Source organism: Phytophthora sojae (assembly GCF_000149755.1).
Source record: "Phytophthora sojae unplaced genomic scaffold PHYSOscaffold_4, whole genome shotgun sequence".
Taxonomy (NCBI): Eukaryota; Oomycota; class Peronosporomycetes; order Peronosporales; family Peronosporaceae; genus Phytophthora; species Phytophthora sojae.
Genome location: NW_009258118.1, coordinates 2,920,153 through 2,941,436, shown reverse-complemented (window position 1 = coordinate 2,941,436; position 21,284 = coordinate 2,920,153). Strand labels below are relative to the sequence as shown.

Sequence of the window (21,284 nt, the reverse complement as noted above, 5' to 3'; positions counted from 1 at the left end):
GTCGATGGATTGCATCATTGCGCACTGCATGGTGATTTTGCCGGGCTTCCTCGACAGCAAAACAGCCACCGCACGTAAATCGTGGTGCAGCCAGTTCATGCGGCGAAATGGACTCACTATTAGGCGCATCTCGTACTCTGGCCGCAAGAAGCTGCGGGAGCTGATAGCGCTGCGCGATGCGTTCGCGTGCGAGGTGACCAAGGTGCTGATTGACCACTTTGTGGATGCTGTCACGGCGACGCCGCCGCCCTATTAGCTCTACAATATGGACCAGACTGCGGTCTACTGCGACGCGGGATCGAAGACAACGGTGGACTTCGTCGGGGTTACTCGCGTCCCTGCTGTTGGAGGTGGCCAGGGCAGCTACCGTTGCACCGTCGCGCTGCTCGCATGCGCGGATGGCCGCATGCTGCCACCGCGCTTCGTGTTTGCGGGCGAGCCCGACAATGACGTGTACGCCGAAGTGTCGACCTACTGTGAGCCGGGCGTCGCTACGTTTTCGTGTCAAACGAAGGCGTGGTTTGACGAGCGTGTCATGCTTGAGTGGATCGAAAAGGTGTGGCAGTTTGAGGTGAGCGGACCGACCGTCCTCATTCTGGACTGCCGTAAAGTGCACAAATGTGCTGCCGTGCGGCAACGGCTTGCAGAAATGGGCACCTACACTGTGTACGTCCCTGCCGGTTGTACCTCTGTGGCTCAGCCGCTAGATGTGGGAGTCATGTCTCCTATCAAAAGCAGTCTAACAGCCCGTTACACCGCGCTGTACACGCACCGCCCACCGCCACGCAAGAACTGGGAACGCCGCTACGACATGTTCCAGCGCTCCATTCACGCGCTTGGAACTATCACGGCAGCAACCATCCGGGCCTCGTTCGTAGAGGCCGGTCCGTTCTTTCCATTCGGGCCGCCGCCAAGCTCTTCGCCGGTTGTGGTGGTCTCTGCTACGGAAGTAGTTGTGTAGGTACATAATGTATGTGAACCACATCGTTTCAAAACAAGGTGGGTTAATACATTAGGTGTGCACTGATTGGTCAGCTCTTTATACAGGCGAGGTCATCCCTGCCAAATCTTTCAGTGTGCTAAATCTATCAGGCTTTTGCGGTATATTTGTGGGGCACCAATATAACCGCTAACCACTGTGAGGCATATAAATATCGGCTTAATTGTGCTGGCCAAGTTACCACACGGGCGGCTGCAGACAAAGGTTTTCGTTCAGGAGCGGCCATGGCTGGCTGGCATCAGCTAGCCGTGCACAATTCCACGGGGGAATTCGATGACTACCGTGACGAATCGATGTGCTGCTCGGCGATATTTCACAAGGTCGACTTTGACAACTGCCGTGTTTGTGCTGATGAACATACGATGACAGAAAGACGTCTTCGGAGCTTGAGCAGCACTTGTCGCGAGTTTGACAAATGTGGCGTGGTCTGGAAGGTGTTCTACTGCACAGCTCAGGACAAGTGGCAGATAACTGTAAGCGAGCAGGCACATGCCCGTGGTGTTCTTCCCTGTACTGCGGAGCATCGGCCAGTCGTGACTCAGCCGATGAAAGCATTTATCGCGGCACAAGATGAGATTGGGAACGCCCCACGTATTATTCTGGCACATCTCAAGAAGCAAGCAAATATCAAGCCATCTAAAGGCGGATGGCCAGAGCTCTCCCAGATTCAAAATGCGCTGACAGTTCACCGGCGTTCGAAGGGCACCAAAAATTCAATCAAGGCCGTGCATGAAATGGCTCGCGCTCGCCGCTACAAACCAGAACTTCAGCCAGATTCTGCTTTTCTGTTTGGACCTAAGTTGGACACGGATGGCTTTGTTTATGTGGGGTCCGGCGAGGACGACGATCCTTTCATTATTGGGGTGACGTCTCTCACACTTATCGATAGCTGCCTACGGTTCTGCCACTCGGGTGCTTTTGTGCTGTTCCATGCGGATGCCACGTTTAAGGTTAGCGACTTGGGCTATCCAGTGATAACTTGCGGCTTCACGGACCGAGGGCGTTCATACCAAGTTGGTGCTTTTTTCGTGGTGAGTCGGCGCACGGAACATGAATACACCGAGTGCTTGCGCAGTTTTGCTGACGTCGTCCGGCATGTTCGAGGAGCAACACTTCGTATCGATGCAACCATGAGCGATGCTGAGGATGCTCAATTCTTGGCTCTCGAGAACGTGCCTTGTTTTGCGAATGCTACGAAGCTGATGTGTTATTTTCACGTTATGGACAATGTACGTAAACGCACACAGCACCTGCCCTTTGATAAAAGGAGAAATGTGATGAACTCGATTGTCGACATGCATTTTACGCAAAGCTTGTTGGAGTTCGAGCGTACACCAGATCGAGAAATAGCTAATTGGCGCAAGCAGACACATCTCGTTGAATTCGCGGACTACTTCGAGCAGCAGTGGCTAACAGGCCGCTATTGGCGATGGCAACTGTACCACAATCCTGAGGGCTACGCATTAACCAACAATCCCTGCGAGAACCTAAATGGAGGACTAAAGCATTTTCTGCAGCGCCATAAGCATCATATGTGTCGATTACTCGAAAAAATCGGGACCTTCATCGAAACGACGAGTCCCGTCAAGCCCGCGCCAGCAGAATATACATCCACACCAACATCCGAGTTAGTGAAGGCAGCGGCAGCTATGCTTGAAGCTTCTCGAGTTGTTATCACCAGGACAAGCGATGCGAACCAAGTACGAGTCCTCGAGATTCTACGCGCCGACACAGACGAACAAGCTGAAGAAGAAAACGGATTTCTTCTGGAGACAGTCAATGCGGCTCCCTCCACGCGTACCGATACGGCAACAGGACCGAGCAGCCAATTGGCTTTGTTTCTATCATTGACATCCACGCAAGACAACCCAACATCAGATTCGTCCGGTAGCTCGTCGGCGAGCGATATCCCAGCCATACTACGATCTAGACTGGATTCAGATGGACAGGAGGACGACGACACGGTCACGAATTGGAAAAGGCTTTTCGAGCAAGCCACATCATGGTCTCTACGGCGTTCGCATCGCATAGGAATGCCTTCCGATGGGTGGCTAGTTGACATCACACGCAAGCGATGCACCTGTCCCTACTTTTCGAAAATGCTGATGTGCTGGCATGTTGTAGCGGTTGTCCGGAAATTTAACATCACCAGTAGTGTACGCGACCCACTGGCGAAGTTGAAAAACAGAATCGTAGCAAAGGGCAAGGCAAAACGTTCAGGATTTAAGCGTAAGCAATCCAAACCAAAAAAGTCGAAGGGAAAAGCGTCTAGCCGAAAAACGAAGCAGACGAACAGTACATCCTCAGCTCCCAGCTCTGAAGGTCTCCCAGGGCCCGTTGGAAGGTCTGCTCATGCAGCACCAACGCTGACAGTTCAAGACATTCTATTAGAATAGAGAACACTGACTAGGTCAAACCCTCTAGGTGATTGAATACATGTATTATTTGCTTTATCGCTGTGGAAATCGACGATACCCACAGCCTAAATCGCTTCCTCACAAAAAGTTTCGAAGCACTTAAACTCTCCCAAAGAATCGGCTCGTACGATTCCCGATGACGATCTCACCAGGTTCATCCGCTCCAAGCTCAACACAAAGCTTGTACAGGGCGCTTTTGGTATCATCATATCGTCGTTTTGCGCGTCTAATCCGCGCCGCAGCAAACCTTGGATCGGGTTGATCGTACTCAGGGTCCGGTTCGAACTGAGCGGTTCCCATTAGAACCGCCAGTACATCGTCCAGGCGAAGTGCGACGGCGGAAAACGCGTCCTCCACTGTATTAGGTTTGTCCTTGATTCTGGTCAAGACGACCGCGTTCTGCGCACCGGCCACAGCAGCTTCGATAATACCGACCATACTCCCGCCATTGTAAGCTGCGTGGATTCGGAGATCCTGCTCTTTGCTTAGCACTGTGTAGTAGTTGTTACGTGCGCGCTCCATCTCTGCGAATCGTGTTTGCAGCTGAGTATCATGCTGTACAGGCTAGGTTGGCATCGGCTCATCAGTCACTCGACTGCTGTATCGAACACGTTTTGGATTGTTCGTGGAAGTCGGTTGAAAGTGTTGCCGCTTCGTCTTGGCCGTAGTCGTCTTGCCCGTAGTCGTTGTGGCAGTAGACGTTGTGACCACAGTCTTCTTGGCCGTAGTCGTCTTGGCCGTAGTCGTTTTGGCGGTGGCCATCTTGGCCGTAGTCTTCTTGGCCGTAGTAGTCTTGGGCGATGTTGTGCCAGACGTCTTCTTTCGTTGTCCTGGGTAAGCCTTACGTTCGTCTATGATGCCGTACGTATCATTGGGGAAACTGGAATCCGGTGTTGCTTGGATTAGACGTGCGCGTTCCTCCGGCCCAATGTCACGCCAAGCGTCCCGAATTTTATCACAGCCACGGCCCCACAAGAAGGTTGTGTCACGCGTACGCCGCTCCAATTCAGGTAGAGTTTGACGAAAGCTTGCATACCAACGCGCGTATCAATTCCCCACCGCTGCCGCGAAGATCCATACTGCGTTGTGTGCCCTCATACTGAGTGGTGTGCTACGATCTTCTGGGTTGGTTCAAGGATTTTGTAGAATGAACGCGTGTTGCAGTCTGACCTGACTAACAGCGTGGTAATAAGACACGAGTAAGTAACAAACCCAAGGCTTCATTAAAAAACTCTCAGTCTTACCGAAATGTATATTGTGGCTAAGCCAATCGAGGTAATACCTAAGACGAAGACGCTGTCAGCCAAAAATACTGAGGGAGGTATAGCGCGATTCGGCGCAAAAAGATAATCCCAATGATCCACTCTGCGTCATAGGCTTGAATTTCCACCGCAACATTGTTGTCATCGTAAATGAGCTTATCACCACTCAAAACTTTGATCGCAAAGCAGTGCGTCACTCGTAGTGAGCTGTAGGCAGCGCACACGTAAACTCCATCCTCTAGAGCGCATCACACCAATACTTCCGACGCGTCCTTGCTGTTGACACCTCCTATCAAATTGTCATCGAATACGCGGATGCTGATCTGACTTGTCTTCGAACTACCACACCGATCATTCAGGTATTTGATGTAGAAACGAAGCTCTCGAGTGGTCAGACCGTCAGGCGACAAGGGTCGACCCCGCTGGTCGCAGTACTCCACAAATGCACCAAAGCACCCGGGGGGTGCCCAACCAGAGTTACCGAGAAGCGTAACTGCAGTCTCCACAGCAACAACTGCACATTTTCCATTCGCTGACGGCGAGGCACCGATATTGTGCACGTGTCCATTCCTTCGGCAAAACTCGTAAAACGACGCGTACTTAGACGCTTTCCACATGTCCACGACCGCACATGCTTTCTCAAAGCCGTCCTCCAGCAAACGCTTCCTGGGCAGCCATGAGTCGGCCCACCGGTATCCATCAGGCTCATCTCGCCACTGGACGCTGTACCAATACGCAAGCCCTACCGGCATGCGATCCACAATTGCGTACACTAATCCCTCGTCAGCAGTATCATCACGGTTCTCGACTTGCGTACAACTTGAGTCGTCATTTCGACCTTTACCGGCGACGACAGAGACCGATACAGTAGCAGATTCAGCGTATCCATCATGCGAGTTAACCTCCTTGCTTGTTTGACCATCCGCGCTCTGTAGTCTCAATACTACATTCTCGGTGAAATTCATCGGTCGGTCTTTTTTGCTGGCACGAGAGTTCAACAACTTGTCCGCAGCAGGACCACAAAAGCGCTCGCCAGACCTGTACACCTTTTTTGGCTTCCGACACTGCGCCCGAGGACATCCACTTGTTGCCCTGCGACTCGCAGAAGCCAAGCTCGGGAGTCCCAGACGACAGTGCCGAAAACCACTAGGATGCGGCAAGTTGCCTCTGTAGACGAGCATGACCACGCCTATGCATATCCTGGCGTCTGTGTCTTGGCGTGTGTGCAATTGTGCCGTGGATACTGAAGCTGTAGGGTGTCGTTTTGATGTATGTTGACATCGAGAAAGAATACTCCGAGAGACCCTCGGTAGGTCAGCTTCCATCTTTCGTCTTCTGTAAGTTGACCAGGTACTAGCGCCTAGATCAGCACACAACGGTCGGCAGACCGGCAGAATTGCGCTGGTTGCTGTGCTTCATCCTCGTTTGTGCATTGTTACACACGGAACATGTGGAGAGAGTATTTTCTGTGCGCGTATATTATGAACCAATAAGCTGTATGCTGGGCCCGTATACTGGAAACCTTTTGTCTGAGTCATAAGTCGTAACTTCACTCGAGTTATTGGACGAAACGACAACCGACACAGTAATTTGGCACTCGATAACTTGCGCGGCGTGTTGGAATTGGTGTACGTGGTTTCTTGTCGCGACGAACTATCCCAGACTGCTGGCACTGCTTGTAACAGCGGCCATTGACCACTCGTCGAGAAACTCAAGATTTTGGCGGGTGAGGCAGCAGTGCCACGCAGCGGGCGGCATTGCCGATGGGAGCGGGCACCGCTCCTGGAAGGACGAAGCCAATCGAAGAGACCACTTATTGTGCGCGATTCACGTTTTGTAGAGCTCACTCCAAGGTCTCCTAGCGGGGAAGTGTGGATGAGTCCGCGTGGAAGGACGGGTGTACTGTAGCCAGCTTTGCAGGCGTTGATCACGACGCTCCTCGGCAGGAACGCGTTTGCCGCTCCGCCGCTTCTCTGACTTGTCACGACACTCGAGTCCTGCTCTGGCACAAGTCGCATGCTGCGACTCGCAGCCAGGTCTTGAAGCCCGAAGATGCTGGGTCGACCTGCAAATCTGAAAGCCCGTGCACACCAACGTACGATTGCCGAAACGTCTGCCACCCCATCCCTGCTTTCGTGACCGGCTGCTGACGCTGCTGCTCGGTGCCACATTTGCAACGCTACATATCAAGGCACCGGCCGGCGTTATGCAAATCCCTTCAATTGCGACTTCTCCTCACCTCTCCAGTCCAGACCCCGACGGGCTCAGTTGAGCCGCAAAGGTTCATTCCGACATTCACCGAGAGCAAGTGACAGATTGGTCTCTCCCCTCCCCGAAGTTACTCGGTTGATCGTCGCTGGCAATGGAGTTCAGGGAGTTCCGCAACCGCTCGGCGCGCGAGCCCAACACGAGTCCGTACCCGCCGATGGACTTGACCCCCAAGGAGAAGGACCTCTTGCGGCAGTTGGCCAAGGACTTGGTGGCCATCAACGTGGAGGAGTTCGAGGAGTTCCTCTTCGAGAACAACGGATTGCTCCCCGAGCACCAGTGGGAGTTTGTACGTCGTGACGAGCAGGTCGAGACGTTCCTGCGTCGTCGGGAGAAGTACGGATTGCGTGGCTTCGGCGCTACGAAGCGATTCCGTCGAGCCACGTCCGACACGAGCGCGAGTATGAGCAGCACCAAGAGCGACGAGCTGACGTCGCTGGACGTGGCAGATATCCGCTCCGTCGGCTTCAAGGACGGCACGATCGAGGACGGCGTCTACGGCGCTATGAGCCCCACGACCGAAGTCTTCCGCACCAAGTCGGCGTACGTCGACGACAAGATCGAGGAGTGCAACGTGCTGGCGCTGATCGATAACGTGACGGACGCGGACCCGTTCACGTCGCTCACTATCCGCTGGCGAGTGACCGAGAACCCGCCGGTGATGCGGACCTTCCTCAAGAGCTACGACCACATCTACCTCGAGGCCACAGGCTTCACCACGCTGAGCAACGGAGACCGCGTGAGCTACCAGCTGCTGCACTCCATCGACTTCCCGCACCTGACCCCTCCCCTGTCGACGCACTCGAGGGGCCAAGTCGCTGGCATCCTCTTCTTCCGTCAGATTGACAAGGATACTGTGCAGATCCACGGTCGCGCGGTGTTCGCCATCCCCTTCGAGCGAGCGAGAGCTCTCTTCACGCACATGGTGCTGGTCTCCATGTCCAAGTCGTGCATCAACATTTTCTTCGCCGCGCACATGAAAAAGCTGCGTTGGGCGATTCGGGAGCGAAGGGAAAACGGCTTCGACTCGATCTCAAGTTTCAACTCTAACGAGTGCAAGGTCTGTCAGAAGACGCCGACGGTCCGCAAGGGATACAACTGCATGCTGTGCGGGAGCTGCGTGTGCAAGTTCTGTCGCGTATTGCACAAAATCGCAGACATTGGCCCGGACAACAAGCTCTACTGGACCAAGGTGCGCGTGTGTCCATTCTGCATGACGCAAGTCATCAAGTCCGACACGACCGTCACGATGCGCTCCGAGATCGCGGCAGGCGAGTACCCGGACAGAGATAACAAGGTCTTGTAGTTGTTGGATGAAGGTAGCGGTAGTTGGTAGCTAGGTGGTAGATGGTGCTTATGAATCTCAGCCAGTATAAACGTAGGAAGCTGTTTCACTGAGTGGCTTCTAGACATTGTCCCTGTTTGCTGCGCCTTGTTGATGCGAACGCAACCCACACGGGACAATGATCCGACAGCTCGTACCCGCACTGAACGCGAGACATATACGTTTGCAGTCGCGGAAGCATCGCGTCCATCGGGTTCTGCACGGAAAGACGACTGCTCTTTGAAGGAGGGTAGTATCGCCAATCCACGCGGAGGACGCCGCTGTCTACGAGGTAGTCGCGCTCTTCTTTTTCGTCCGGGTTATTGCTGCTACTGGTGAAGTCTGCACGATCGAGCCAAATGTTGTCGTAAAGTTTTCCGAAGACCATGGTTGACAACGGCGAGCGGATCAGGGCCATCTTGTGCGACCCCAGACTACCCAGCACGTCCTGCGGCGACAAGTTGAAGTCGCCCAGCACCACCACTTTCCTCTCTTTGCCAAAGTTCTCGCTCAGCTCCGCTGCCAGTCGGTTGATCTCGACGATTTCGGCGTGGCGGTCCTCCTTCTCACCAAAGGAGACGTGAACGTTCATCAACGCGAGCTCCAGCTGCGGTAATCCCGACGCTTCCGTCGCTCGAAAGGTGGCGACGCACGGTAGTCGGTTGAACATATTCTTGTCACGTTCCAATAGCCAGCACTTCTCAACAAGATGCACAGCACTCCGCCTGTAAAAGAAAGCATAGCGCTCAACACGCTTCTTCATTCCCGGGGTCTTGCGCCCCACCGGCTCCGACACCACGTAGTCCCACCCAGGCAGCATCGTTTTGAGTCTCTTCAACACAATCAAGTCCCTCACTTCCTGCAGCGCCACGAGATCGAACTCGTCCAGCACGTCCGCAATTCGCTCCAGTAGAACCGTCTCCTTGCGTCTTGAAATGTTGCGGATGTTCCAGCTCGCCACGATGAGCGATCGGTTGTCACACCCGTTACAATTCCACATTGAAACACATTTCCACGCACGTCGCTCTCAATCTCCCGACAAATGTGAAAGTTTGCGTCTCGTTTTACCCCCTCTTGGCCACACTCGACACCGTCTTCAACCTCTTCTCCCCCACTGTGTTCCTCGTAGGAATTCACTTTCACTTGAGCCCCCGCTTGAATTTTCGCGTAAGATTTTGCCCCGATGCCTTTCACGGCCAGCAGGTCTTCCTTCCGGTGGAACGGCCTCGCCTCGACGATCCGTTTGGCCAAGGCCGGCCCCACCCCCTTGAGCTGCTGCAGTTGCCTGGCACCAATCTTCTTTTTCACTAAAAGAACATACAAGAAAAATGAATAAAAGAAAGTTTATCATCCCTGGTATGAGTCCTAATGTTGAGTTCACCACGTGATAAGAGCAGACAAAACGGAACTTGGCATCTTTACAAATGCCGAAACAACTCAGGCAAACCAATGCGTTCACTTGGAGCTGCTGCCACCTGTCCGCACTTGTCAAGCAAGACAAGGTTGTCTATTCCAGTATTAAATTACTGAGTAGCTGGCTCAAGTGGGTGCTTCTTTTGCTGAACAATGCGGAAGAAGGCTGTCACACTTTCCGATGCCCTGAACATGCATGGTGGTTAGTCGTGACGTCACCCACAATCATTATCAAGCACGCTTCGAACCTTTGGCACGCCTCCGAGCATGCGAAGTACTGCTCTTCTGACAGCAGACCTGGATACAAAACAGCACAATTCAGCAAGTTAGCCTCTGGACTGCTTTAACACTTGCGCGAGACGTCAAACGAACCGTTCGTAATGCACGTCAGGACCCCCTCGCTTGTACTGGAACGCGCAGTGGTGACCCAAGAAACCGCTTCCTGTGGAAGAGGGGAAACATATCTCGTTAATCCTATTGGGACTCTGTATCATAGCTCGACGTGCCGCACCTCCTCTTCTGCCGACGACGGGTCCAGGTACAGGTTGCCATCCTCGAAAATTCCACACGAAGTGGCGGTGACGACCGAGAGCATTGGGACTCCGGCATCCATCAGCGCCAAGCTCACGGCGTTAATCGCAACTGCAAGGAGGTGCCGATTTCATAAAAAGGAGTCGAATCAAGGTTAAGGACAACCAACCGGCACGTTGGCACCGCTTTGGAAAAAAAATCAACTCCACACCCTAATTGGTACACATGCATAGTAAGAAAACAGTGGAAAGGATATAGAGCCATTGTCCTCGATGACTTGCACGACGATGCTGATGACGGCGCGCGGGAAACTGTCCGTGAGCACCACGGGCGTGAAGGTCTCGCGGATGATCTGCTCGTACTCCCTCTCCTTGGACGCTGTAACGCGCAACAGTAGGCCCCAGAGCTCAATTAGCATCAACAGCATTAAATAAATACTGCAGCACAACCAGCTTAATCATTGCGGCGTACTCGTGATACCCTTCTCCAGCTTGAAGCACACGTCCAGCGTGGCCTTGTCCGTCTTCTCGGCGCGCCAGTTGCGCGCCTGGCCGGGGCCGTACACGGACGCCAGCACCGTGCTGCTGCCGTGCGACATACGCGCAGACCCGTCGGCTCGGAAGAGCGCGCCCTGCTCGGACGCAAAGGGCCGCAGCTCGTTGCCGGCGCGGCCGTCCTGGCGCTGCGGAGTCGTCGCCACCATTGCTTGCAAGCGTATCGAAAATGCGACTTGGCAACAATCGAAAAGCTCAAACGGTACACAGTACCGCCCACACCGTCATCGTACTTAGCACAATCACAAAGCCATTAGTGAAGTACTTAAAAGTACTGAGTAGGAACTTCCTGGGAAGTGAACCCCAGAAAAACAACATGACGGAACTTTTCGGCATCTTTTGCACGTATCTTGAGGGCTTGCGGTCGTCCAAGCACGTTTAAGAACGTGTATGTGCTTACCAAAAAGTGGGAAATTGACTACTATTTTCCTTTTTATACGTTTTCCTTCTTTACTCGATTCAGCTCTTTCACCAGCCGCCACTTCCGCTTCCAAAGATGTTGTTGTCCGTGTACACCGACACGATACCCATACTGCAACAAACCCATGTCAGTACTGGAGTCCTAGATCTTAAACTCAGAATGACAGGGTACGTACTTGTCAGAGACTGCTAGGTGGGCGCCACTTTCGAAAGAGAAGTCACCGCTGGTTTTGTAGGAAGTCGCAGCAATCTGGGTCGGTTGCTGCCGCCTACACATCATTAGTCACCATGACCGCGTCAGTATTGATACTGTACAATACTTCAAGTACCAGAATATCAGAAGATGGCCACTACGCACAGCGTGAGGTGGCTCATACTGCCGTCGTTCAGTCCTGCAGTTGAAAACCTGGCAACGCAACGACAAAACATTACTCTCTCATACCAACAAAATAGGTTAAAAGGATAGCTCGTACCCGCTGCGACCAAACATCGCAAGCTTGGTGCCCGAGCGTCGGATCTCACCGACCGCCGTCACCTTCGATTCTACCAGTGAAGTGCAAGCCGACTGTCGAGGATGGCGGAGGTCCAACATGGCGACGTATCCGCTCTCGAATCCCAGAGCGACAGTGAGGTCGCTCAGGTATTCGTGCGCAAACAAGCCGCCTAGCTTATCGACATTCTACATAACGTTCGAGGTGAAAAAATGTTTGCAAGCTCAACTTGTGTGCGTTCGAAGCAGAAGCACGCACCAGATACGCATGCAGAGGCACTTGGAGCTGAGGCGATGGTACCCGGGAGTCTGCGACTTGGAAGTCGCCCCCGTCCGTGGTCCAGCTCAGGTGTGAGGCGTCCGTGGACGACCACCGAACGCTACTCACAACGTCGTGCGCATCGAACTTCCCGATGATGGCGGCAGCCCTTGGATCTCCTCTGTCCCGAAGATCGGTCACTACCACAGTCTCGTCGAAGCCTGGAAAGATGCAATACACACACATTTAATTAGCAGCGAAGAAATCAAAAACTCTGAATTTCCAACTTACCGCCAGAAACCACATGAGATGGCGTTGTGCGCGAGACTGCAAGCTCCCGAATTGCGTCTGAGTGTACACTGTTAATGGGGTCTACGATAACAAAGAATATCGTTAGACCCTTTTTTTCAGCACTACCGAACTGCAGTACAATCTTCTATGCCTACCTTGCACCCTGCAGGGCCTTCCCACGGTTGTGTCACCTACCTGGATCAGCTGGATTTCCTTTCCGATCGCGATAATTGCGGCTTGCACGTCAATCCAATGGATGTCACGAACCTCCTGCGAAAAGGAAGCAAGCATCGTCCATAGTATCAGAATATGAAATACCGTACCAATTCAGACAAACCAGCGCTGATGTTGTTGTACCTGTTCAATCTCGAAGTGTGATAGCGACTGGTTTGCACCGCTTGGGGCCAGAAAGTTTGCCACGAAAATGCGGTTCTTTTCGCGATGTGGACTGGATGAATCGGCGACGATCTCCGTTCCCACGAGCAGAAGCCCGTCGTCGCGAATAATCGGCTTTGAAAGAGCTGTAGGCAGCAGGAGTATTCTAGTTAGTTCGTCGCAATAAACATAATTACTAAGTACGCAGGTTGATATCCGTACGGAAAGGCGTCCCGTCTTGACGAGTGCCGACCGTGACGTAGTGGCTTGGGCTTGCGAACGAAGAGTACGACGGTACATTGTCTGGCAGTATGGAGTTGGTGTCGATTGTGGGCTGGAAGTTGCTCAGCATTAGCTCCTGGTCACCGTAGCTCTCCAAGTTCGGGTGCGACTGGGCAATGATGTCCCAAAAGGTGCTTTCGGCGTCATCCGCCGTCGCTGTTGCTGGAACTGCTTCCACTGGCGCCGACACCACGGCCGACGGCGGTGGCGGTGAAGAAGCTGATGAAGAAGGGGGAGACGACATGGTCGACACTGAGCCAATTCGCGAATGCAGTCGTCCTCCACTGTTCAGAAAGCCGACTGAAGGCGGCCGAACTCTTCATCCATCATGACGAGAGAATCCAAACTGCAGAAGTTTAGTAATGGATCCCCCCCCCGCCATAGGCTTCAAGCCATTACTACTATGTAAGTAGTTAGTAATGTTTGATGTAATTGTCAAAGTGAGCTCATGTGACAAGATCAGAGGCGAGGGACCGCATGATCTTGCTAGTAACCGGGGTATCGGTAGATCTTCAGCGCAAAGACCCCCCTCCCCCCCCGCCGCTGTGGGGTGGAAGCTGCACTAGTTTAATGTCTGATAAAGAAACGACGAGCTTGAGGGCCGCCGAATTCAGCAACGCTTTCACTTGCACTTCTCGCCTGTTTGTGCTGCACTGTGCAGCCTGCACAAGTCACAGAGATATCGATTTCGAAGAGTGATCGCTACTCCTGGGTGGAAACGAGCTTTAATAAAACCGTTAAAGGCGACCACAAACATGAAGGACAAGAAGGCGAGCTCCGTGGAGCACCACTTCCTCATCAACCCGCTGCACTCGCAGTATGAGGAGGAGCTGGATCGGATTCGGACCGAGGGCGACCTCACGTTGATCAAGGCGCAGACGGAGAGGAAGAAGCTCGTCGAGCTGGAGGCCAAACTGGCGCAGGCCCACAAGCAGCTCCGAGAGCGGAAGAAGACCGCCAACCAGGGAGAAAAGAGACCGGGGACCGCAGATACTACGAAGACCAAGAGGCTCTTCACTGCCGTGGCGATGTCGAGCAGCAAAGAGGCTGCCAAGCAGCAGCTGCCGACGATTCCGCAGGTGGAGAAGGAGCAGGAGACCAGCGCCAAAAGACCGTCCACTGCTACTACTGCGGCTACTACAGCAGCTAGTGGCAGGATGTTGCAGACAGAGGAGCGACTAAAAGTTGCAGTAGCGGAGCGCAACTTTGAGCTGCACAAGCTTCGACGTGCGATCGATGAGACCAGACGGAAGCGCCTGGACGCGCTGGCCGCCGAGAAGGAGATGCTAAAGGAGATCCAGCAGGACGAAGAGGACATGAGAGCGGCGCAAGCTGAGATTGCTGAGCTGAAGCAGCAGGGGATGGAGTTGAAGAGCGAAATCGCTGCTACGAAGCAGGAGTTTGACACGGAGAAGCAGGCGTTCCGACTGGAGCGGCAGAGGCTGCTGCTGGAGGTGGAGGAGATCGTGAAGGTGGAGAAGCAGGGAACTCAAGACCAACCTGCACCCGTGTCGCATGTACGTTTGCATGTGTGGGCGGGTTTCTTGGGCTCGAAATGATCTTACTCGGGCGTCGTTTTGCTTTGCGCAGAAATACAGCATGTTCCACAACAACATTGCCCAGCGCCGAAAACAACACGCGAGGTGCGTTGGATATAACAGTTTTGAACTAGACCATAATAATATTTTCATTTATTGTTTGAGGCTAACGTGGTTGTGGAATGCTTGTCAGATCGTGCAAGTGGAAGAAGGAGAATCTGGAGCAAAAGATCGTGTCTTTCGAGCAGAAGAAACGGGTCCTAGACCGCATCGTAGAGGAGACGAACGTAAAAAATCTGAGCGAGTTCATCCAGAAGTACAACGAGCAAGAGCGCACCAAGGCAGACGTGTTCGCTCGGATCGAAGCTCAGACTGCAGCAAGTACGTTCCTCGTCTTCTTTTGCTTGTGTAGGGGACACAATAGCTAAGCAGCCCACGGATTCCTTCTTCTTACATACGTCCAGACGCTGCGCTAAATGAATTCATTGCGCAGCTTACGCAAGACATTGCCAGACTCAGCGGAACGGAAGAGAGCGATGCTACTGATGACGGTGAAAAACCTTCCGGTACGTTACGTGGTGCTCGAGACCGATCGAAGATCTGCGATTGAGATGAGGCGTTCGTTTGTGTGCTATCTCTTATTAAAGCTGAGCTTCAGAGGCTCCTCGATGCCGACGCAGTTCATATCAAGCGCTGGGTGAAAGACGCCGATATATTTGCAGAAGCGTGGGTCCATAGTACAGTACTGCATCTACAGACCCCTGAACTCTCTCTAACTTGAATCGTGTGTGTGAGTGTGTTAGGGTGAAATGCCTTCGAGATCCCATCTACGATATCTACAAGGAGTTTTTCCCGAACGACCGCAATGAAGACGTGTTCGACAGCAATGTAAGGACGATCGCCTGTATGTCAACCTTCTCACTTACTCACCACTTTTGCTTATACGTTAGGCTACACGGGAGGCGGGTATGATGCGCCGAATTGGCGCGATCGAAGAGCGCATTATGCAGTTCATAATGGCCAAGATCCTAGAGGAGACGGAGGCCTCTGCGACCCCGAACAGCAGTGACACGCTGCGACGTCTAAGGCAGTACCAAGGACGACGACAGCAGCGCGACTCGAACAACCTCCCGCTTTCCAAGCTCTGCGGTGTCGAGCCTCCATCTACGATCAAGGGCGAGAGCAATGCGCAACGCCCCAAAGAAGGCAGGGGCGTTCCCGAAGACGAGGACGAGGAGGACAACGACGACCCAGCCAAGGACGTGGCCGTGGTGCACTCGGACGTCTTCCGCCACAAACTCAACGCCACACTGGCTGCTGAAAATTCGTCTAGCACCACAGCGACAGCAGCATCCAGCTCCCCACGTAAGAACGCCGTCAACCACTAAAGTCGACCTCAACGCGGTTTGATAGCCTGAAAGTCTTCTTTTATCTTCTTATAGCCTTGAGAAAAATCTCATTTTTGATCGGCTTTCTTTTAACATCTCTGGTTCATACTGTAAGATTGAGTACCTTGGCTCTTCGATTCAGCCGTATCGAACCGTGTCATCGACAAACCAGTCAAACTTTTCGCTTCCATATCCGGCTATCACACTTTTGACTTGGGAGTACGAGCGATACGCCTCCAAACCATTCTCTCTTCTGTAAGCCAACGTTAAATGATGGTTCATCGATTAGTACCGTTTTGCTTCTTGATGATAGTAGCAGGTAGAACTTACCCCATGCCGCTGTCCTTCACACCACCCCAAGGACTCGAGGGATCGTTACGATGGTGGTCGTTGAGCCAAATAATTCCAGCTTCCATGTTGTGCGCAACACGATGAGCACGCTTGATGTTGGTTGTCCATATTGCTGCCCCAAGTCCAAATGGCGACTCATTGGCTAGCCGAACAGCTTCATCCTCGTCCTAGAGCCAAGAAGTCACACCCACACCAAAAGATGTTAGGGAATATGTTTACAACCCAGCGCCATGCATACGATATCGCACCTTGAAGGAATACGCGGTAACAACGGGGCCGAAGACTTCTTCCCGGACAATCTCCATGTCCGGGGTGGTATCCGTGACCACCGTTGGCTCATAGAAGTATCCCTGTAGTGCGTTTGAGGGCGTTAGCATCAGTAATCATGTCTATATGAATGGTTGACCACACCTTGAGACCTGGGGCTCGGCGGCCTCCACAGCGTATCGTTGCACCGGCTTGCTTGGCACGCTCCACCATAGCGTGAATACGATCGAGATGTGGCTTCGAAATAATAGTCCCCATTTGTGTTCGATCATTCATCGGATCCCCCAGGCGGATTGGCTTCACTTTCGCCACAAGCTTATCGACCAGCTCGTCAAAAATCTTTTCATGAACGATCAAGCGCGCACCCGTCACGCATGTTTGGCCACTTGCAATGAAACACGCAAACGCTGCGCCATTGACCACTTCGTCCACGTCCACATCATCAAAGACGACGATCGGTGCTTTACCCCCGAGCTCCATCGTCGTACTTGCGAGGTTGCCGGCGGCAGCGGCAGCAACCCGCTTTCCAGTCGCTGTTCCCCCCGTAAAATCAATTTTCTTAATCGATGGGTGTTCTGCAAGAGCCTGTCCAGCAACACCTCCTAGTCCAGGGACGCAGTTAAACACTCCGGCAGGTAGTCCTGCTTCGTGACAGAGCTCAGCAAGCAGCACGACGGTGAGAGGGGCCAACTCCGACGGCTTCACAACCACCGAATTGCCCGCCGCCAACGCAGGAGCCAGCTTCTTCACAGCAATCAGCAACGGGTGATTCCACGGCGTGATCTAGTCACATTACGACAAAAAAATAAACGGGTTAGCTTCAAAAATCAACAAAAATGCCTTTCAATGCACGAATCCACCAACCAGCCCAACAGTTCCGAGCGGGAGACGCTGCACATAGTTCACATACGGCCCCGAGAAAGGTGGAACCGATCCCTCTGACGTTCGCGCCAAAGCCGCAAAGTACTCAAACCATTCTAACACATCAGAAGCAATGCAACATCAGCCCACAGCTTCCTCTCGCCCAGAATCCCTTTCAGCCGCTACCCACCTGGGATCCTCGTCAACTGCGCCCGCATCTCCCGAATGGGGCGTCCAGTCTGCAGACTTTCCTTCTCCGCGAACTCCGGGATCCGCTTGCGCAGCGTCTTGGCGATGTTATTGAGGACGTCGGCTCGGTGAGCGACAGAGGCCCGCGACCAGGCGCCACTATCAAACGCGCGCTGTGCGCTCGCAACGGCCCGCTCCACGTCTGCAGCCGCTGCGTTGGCCACGTACGCGAGCCGCTCCGTCGTCGCAGGGTTCTCCACCGCCACGCGCGAGTCGTCGCCAGTCGCAGAGGACGACGCGAATTTCCCGTCGACGAAGAGGCCGTACTCGCTGCGGTCGAAGGCCGTCGACGACGCCCAGCGCTCCGCCGAGCGAGGGAAGCTGCGCGCAGCGGGCGATGAGCGGGGACGAGCGACCGCGCGCCACATGAACGGAGGTGTGAGCTTGACGCGGTAAAACTTAGATTGAAGAATGATTAGATACTCGAGAGGGGAGAGTGACCATCACTCTGCCAACTTCAATGCGACTGCTTGCGCATCCTACCAATCAGAGGGATGGCGTAAGTATGCTGCTGCTGCCTGCAGTTGGCTTCTCTCTTTCTCATGGGGCTAGATGTATGGTATGACACAGTACCAAGGCGACGGTGCTACGCGAGGACTGGGCGACGGCTGAGCAGATTGAGCGCGTGCAGCTGCAGCTGCTGGACGTTGTGGACTTCATCAACCGATTCCGTACGCCTCTTCGTCGCTACAAGGTTAAGATCTCGCTCATGGCCAATGGAGTAACCTTTGTGCGCGTGTACAGATACCAGCGCCAAGACAAGACTCGCCGTGCTTAACGAGAAGATGACCGCAGTCGAGCGGAGTCTGAGGTGGATGCAGACGACTTGTATTAGATGCCCGAAGAGTGCTGCTAATATGGATGTTGTGGTGGTTAGATACGTCGAAAATGCTGTGCGCAAGTCGAGACCCATGCGCACCACGGATCAAACGCAGTAAAAGGAAGCACATCACGACTCTTCTCTTCTGGGAGAATTCAATGATATGAATGAAGCATTCGATGAGTTATTGAAGGGCGTCCTGCTCCTATAGCTGAAGGCTATCGGAGCTGCTGGGTCGCGAAGGCATTCGAAACGTTCGGTAGCCCGTCCTTGACAGCGACGTCGGGGGCTTGCGTAGTTCAGCAGTCTTGATAGTATCCAGTCGAGGAGAGTCTGACCAGAACTTGGCGGGGTCAACATCTTCCTCGGGTTGTTCTTCAGCTCTCACTTGGTTGTCTTCAGGAGAAGCGCCATCCATGGCATGCTGCATAAGGAAGAGCTTCATCTCAGCCTCGATCGCATCGCCGTCTTGCTGAGGGCCCCACTGAGAGTCAGCCTTCGTGGGCTCGCTTCCTGATTCATCTGGTGTCTTATCAGCTTCGTTGTTCTGCTCGTGTTGCTCATGTTCGGCTTGAGGTAGTCTCGACTCCGAGTCACGAAGAGAGCCCGATTTTGATGCAGAAAGGAGTGGAGCTGGTGGCAATGTCGTCTGTGTTTCCATTTCGCAGGCTCGCCCAGGTGTCTGAATACCGACGGGCTCGTTGTGACTCATAAGCGACTCAAGGGGGTCCGTACCCGCGTCGACACATGACCTTCTGATGAGCGACTGCACGGTTTTCGCTCGATGCACCACTTTAGGAATCCGCTCTGTCTCACTAACAGCATCCATAGACGTTGTGGGCGATGGAGTCGACGGAGCGAGCTTTGTAGGATTACGACCGTCATGCGGTCTAGCCCCCACCTTGGTCGCGGAGTCGCGTTTTCTGGCTGCGATGGCTGCTGCAATGGGGTCTACAGGTGCCGAGGTACGTCGTTGAATAGACTTTGGCTGGTCCGCCCGCTCTTTCTTGTCGGGTGCTGCAGACTCGTCAGTCTGGCTCCCCACGCGATGCAACAATTGCTTCATCTTCTGCAAACGATTGCGAACTTCCTCTTGAGCCTTCACGAGCTCGTCTTCACTGGTTAACTTCGTGAGGTTGCCTTGGCATGCAGACGGCAGGAATAAGTCAGTTAGTTCCTGATAACAGTACTCAACGATAATAAACACCAACCGATTCGAGCTGAAGGGGTATGAAAAACAGGGGCCGAGTCGGGCGTCGCCGGCCTCCCGCTGGGCGTTCGAGCGCGTGCACTTCCCGAACGAGAGGCCGCAGACCCTGGTCGATATGCGGGTGTCGAGGCTCTAGAAGAATTAAGCAACTCTTCTTGAGAGATAAGACCCTTCTTCAGCCTATCGCGGTGGCTCTGTAATTGCGCATCAGTGAAGGCATCGAGTGTTTTCAGCTCTGGAAGCGCCGACATCACGTCAATGAGGTAGCTGGGCAGAACGACACAAGAACTTCACGTCAATAACGCGATAGTGCTGCCAGCCTTGCTACCAACGGTTTAAGCTGCTCACCTGCTCGAATAGCAGCATGGATTTCCTTGCAACCAAATATCTTGTAGCCCCTCGCACGTAGCCAGAATCCCAATCTGGGAGCATGAAGCGATCTGGTTATTTCTCAAATCGACAGACTCCAGCTGTGGGCAGCGAGTAGGAAGTGATTCAATGTCCACGATCATGTTGTCGTGGGCGTAGAGCTCGTTAAGCTTTTCCAGTGGCGTTGCCATGCCTTGGAAGTCAGAAATCTGATTTCCGTTCACTCGAAGCACCTACTCAGGTGTCAAAGCAGTTTAAGTTGTCAGCGAACCCCAACGGCATAAAATAAGGTCCGTGCATCTTACAAGCAGATTCGGCGGCATGATGCCTTGCAAACTTGTGAGCTTGTTCTCCGACAAGTTCAGCTCCTCCAGCTTCGTAAGGTAAGCGAGATTGCCACCCGATGAGAGCTCATTTCCAGCAAGGTTCAGGTGTTTCAAGTTGGTAAGCGCATCTAGTCCCTATTGCAGAACAATCATTGGTAAGCATTTCAAGACGATGGAATGCAGAGACGCACCTCGGATGCTGCACCTTGCAGACGGTTCCGACCCAAATCCAAATGAACAAGCAGTCTGCATCCCCGAAGGTTTTGCACAGAGGCAATGCGGTTGCCGTTCAGCCACAGGTTCTTGAGTCTACCCAGCGCTAAGAAGTCGCTGGAGATCTCTTCAATCTGGTTGTCGTTCATCTGCAGGCCTTCCAAGTTGGAATTGCTTCACCAGCAAGAAAGATAAGCCCCACCGCCAAATTCTATTCAACCACCAACACCATAGCCTTACGCTTTGAGTCCGATAGTATTAGTGAGCTTGTTGTTGTAGATCTTGAGTTCCCGCAACTCTCTGGCCGTGCTCACGTTCCGCAGCGATGTGATCTTGTTGAATGACACATCCAGCGAACACAACTTCGGTAGCTGCAATGCAACAAACAGCGACAAATTGCATCAATAAATCACAAAAGGCAGACCAATGCCGGGCACAAGAAGCGCATTGATTGCACCTCCGACAAGTTGCCGATTTCGTTAATCGAGCGGTTGTGCGCGTCGATGGCGTACTTGCTCGAGTTGAGCTCCGTCGAGAGCGCCCTCTGTTCAGCAATACAAACAGTCAGTAAAAAAACAATGAACATATTCCATCCCAGCAGCAAATACCCACCAGGGCAGCCCCGTCGAGCACTTGGATCTGCGTGGGGTTGACGTCGCCTCTCATGGCCGCCCCAAGGTCTCACTTTGTTGTGTGTCGCTTCGCGCTTCAAGCTGTTTTGTGTACAATCTATGTACATCTATTTTCGACCAATCCCAGCACGCCACTCTGTTCAAACCGAATTCCCGCGCTCATTACCGGAACTC

At 53.3% G+C, this 21,284-nt stretch overlaps 13 protein-coding genes across 13 annotated transcripts; 6 read left to right on the top strand and 7 right to left on the bottom strand.

Annotated features, from left to right (window-relative positions):
* Nucleotides 1–265: 265 nt before the first annotated feature.
* Nucleotides 266–961, top strand: PHYSODRAFT_501887 (hypothetical protein; the record flags this gene model as incomplete). Its single annotated transcript, XM_009528214.1, has 1 exon — nucleotides 266–961. The coding sequence occupies one exon, from the start codon at nucleotides 266–268 to the stop codon at nucleotides 959–961; it is 696 nt and encodes a 231-aa protein (XP_009526509.1).
* Nucleotides 962–1,293: 332 nt separating this feature from the next.
* PHYSODRAFT_499168 (hypothetical protein) lies at nucleotides 1,294–1,867 on the top strand (the record flags this gene model as incomplete). The annotated part of the gene is made up of 2 exons (XM_009528213.1): nucleotides 1,294–1,725; nucleotides 1,763–1,867. 2 exons carry the CDS (start codon nucleotides 1,294–1,296, stop codon nucleotides 1,865–1,867), a joined length of 537 nt encoding a protein of 178 aa, XP_009526508.1.
* Nucleotides 1,868–1,950: 83 nt separating this feature from the next.
* On the top strand, nucleotides 1,951–2,580 carry PHYSODRAFT_399660 (hypothetical protein; the record flags this gene model as incomplete). Its single annotated transcript, XM_009528212.1, has 1 exon — nucleotides 1,951–2,580. A coding segment is annotated over one exon (630 nt), but the record flags the coding sequence as incomplete, so codon positions are not given.
* Nucleotides 2,581–3,516: 936 nt separating this feature from the next.
* Nucleotides 3,517–3,939, bottom strand: PHYSODRAFT_331422 (hypothetical protein; the record flags this gene model as incomplete). Its single annotated transcript, XM_009528211.1, has 1 exon — nucleotides 3,517–3,939. The coding sequence occupies one exon, from the start codon at nucleotides 3,937–3,939 to the stop codon at nucleotides 3,517–3,519; it is 423 nt and encodes a 140-aa protein (XP_009526506.1).
* A 61-nt stretch (nucleotides 3,940–4,000) lies between these two features.
* On the bottom strand, nucleotides 4,001–5,431 carry PHYSODRAFT_331421 (hypothetical protein; the record flags this gene model as incomplete). Its single annotated transcript, XM_009528210.1, has 2 exons — nucleotides 4,001–4,247; nucleotides 5,280–5,431. The coding sequence occupies 2 exons, from the start codon at nucleotides 5,429–5,431 to the stop codon at nucleotides 4,001–4,003; spliced, it is 399 nt and encodes a 132-aa protein (XP_009526505.1).
* A 1,610-nt stretch (nucleotides 5,432–7,041) lies between these two features.
* PHYSODRAFT_331420 (hypothetical protein) lies at nucleotides 7,042–8,253 on the top strand (the record flags this gene model as incomplete). The annotated part of the gene is made up of 1 exon (XM_009528209.1): nucleotides 7,042–8,253. One exon carries the CDS (start codon nucleotides 7,042–7,044, stop codon nucleotides 8,251–8,253), a length of 1,212 nt encoding a protein of 403 aa, XP_009526504.1.
* An 85-nt stretch (nucleotides 8,254–8,338) lies between these two features.
* Nucleotides 8,339–9,271, bottom strand: PHYSODRAFT_300521 (hypothetical protein; the record flags this gene model as incomplete). Its single annotated transcript, XM_009528208.1, has 1 exon — nucleotides 8,339–9,271. One exon carries the CDS (start codon nucleotides 9,269–9,271, stop codon nucleotides 8,339–8,341), a length of 933 nt encoding a protein of 310 aa, XP_009526503.1.
* Nucleotides 9,272–10,071: 800 nt separating this feature from the next.
* On the bottom strand, nucleotides 10,072–10,918 carry PHYSODRAFT_499334 (hypothetical protein; the record flags this gene model as incomplete). Its single annotated transcript, XM_009528207.1, has 4 exons — nucleotides 10,072–10,126; nucleotides 10,254–10,326; nucleotides 10,441–10,593; nucleotides 10,687–10,918. The coding sequence occupies 4 exons, from the start codon at nucleotides 10,916–10,918 to the stop codon at nucleotides 10,072–10,074; spliced, it is 513 nt and encodes a 170-aa protein (XP_009526502.1).
* Nucleotides 10,919–11,643: 725 nt separating this feature from the next.
* On the bottom strand, nucleotides 11,644–12,520 carry PHYSODRAFT_501849 (hypothetical protein; the record flags this gene model as incomplete). Its single annotated transcript, XM_009528206.1, has 4 exons — nucleotides 11,644–11,868; nucleotides 11,939–12,159; nucleotides 12,230–12,310; nucleotides 12,385–12,520. 4 exons carry the CDS (start codon nucleotides 12,518–12,520, stop codon nucleotides 11,644–11,646), a joined length of 663 nt encoding a protein of 220 aa, XP_009526501.1.
* A 1,121-nt stretch (nucleotides 12,521–13,641) lies between these two features.
* On the top strand, nucleotides 13,642–14,852 carry PHYSODRAFT_499702 (hypothetical protein; the record flags this gene model as incomplete). The annotated part of the gene is made up of 3 exons (XM_009528205.1): nucleotides 13,642–14,394; nucleotides 14,477–14,529; nucleotides 14,618–14,852. The coding sequence occupies 3 exons, from the start codon at nucleotides 13,642–13,644 to the stop codon at nucleotides 14,850–14,852; spliced, it is 1,041 nt and encodes a 346-aa protein (XP_009526500.1).
* Nucleotides 14,853–15,950: 1,098 nt separating this feature from the next.
* PHYSODRAFT_501236 (hypothetical protein) lies at nucleotides 15,951–17,509 on the bottom strand (the record flags this gene model as incomplete). Its single annotated transcript, XM_009528204.1, has 6 exons — nucleotides 15,951–16,065; nucleotides 16,143–16,330; nucleotides 16,412–16,513; nucleotides 16,575–17,213; nucleotides 17,304–17,407; nucleotides 17,482–17,509. 6 exons carry the CDS (start codon nucleotides 17,507–17,509, stop codon nucleotides 15,951–15,953), a joined length of 1,176 nt encoding a protein of 391 aa, XP_009526499.1.
* A 525-nt stretch (nucleotides 17,510–18,034) lies between these two features.
* Nucleotides 18,035–18,478, top strand: PHYSODRAFT_331415 (hypothetical protein; the record flags this gene model as incomplete). Its single annotated transcript, XM_009528203.1, has 4 exons — nucleotides 18,035–18,039; nucleotides 18,111–18,211; nucleotides 18,285–18,351; nucleotides 18,418–18,478. The coding sequence occupies 4 exons, from the start codon at nucleotides 18,035–18,037 to the stop codon at nucleotides 18,476–18,478; spliced, it is 234 nt and encodes a 77-aa protein (XP_009526498.1).
* Nucleotides 18,479–18,565: 87 nt separating this feature from the next.
* On the bottom strand, nucleotides 18,566–21,144 carry PHYSODRAFT_501149 (hypothetical protein; the record flags this gene model as incomplete). Its single annotated transcript, XM_009528202.1, has 10 exons — nucleotides 18,566–19,029; nucleotides 19,096–19,175; nucleotides 19,344–19,500; nucleotides 19,572–19,837; nucleotides 19,919–20,172; nucleotides 20,245–20,400; nucleotides 20,457–20,652; nucleotides 20,719–20,849; nucleotides 20,936–21,022; nucleotides 21,091–21,144. 10 exons carry the CDS (start codon nucleotides 21,142–21,144, stop codon nucleotides 18,566–18,568), a joined length of 1,845 nt encoding a protein of 614 aa, XP_009526497.1.
* Nucleotides 21,145–21,284: the final 140 nt, after the last annotated feature.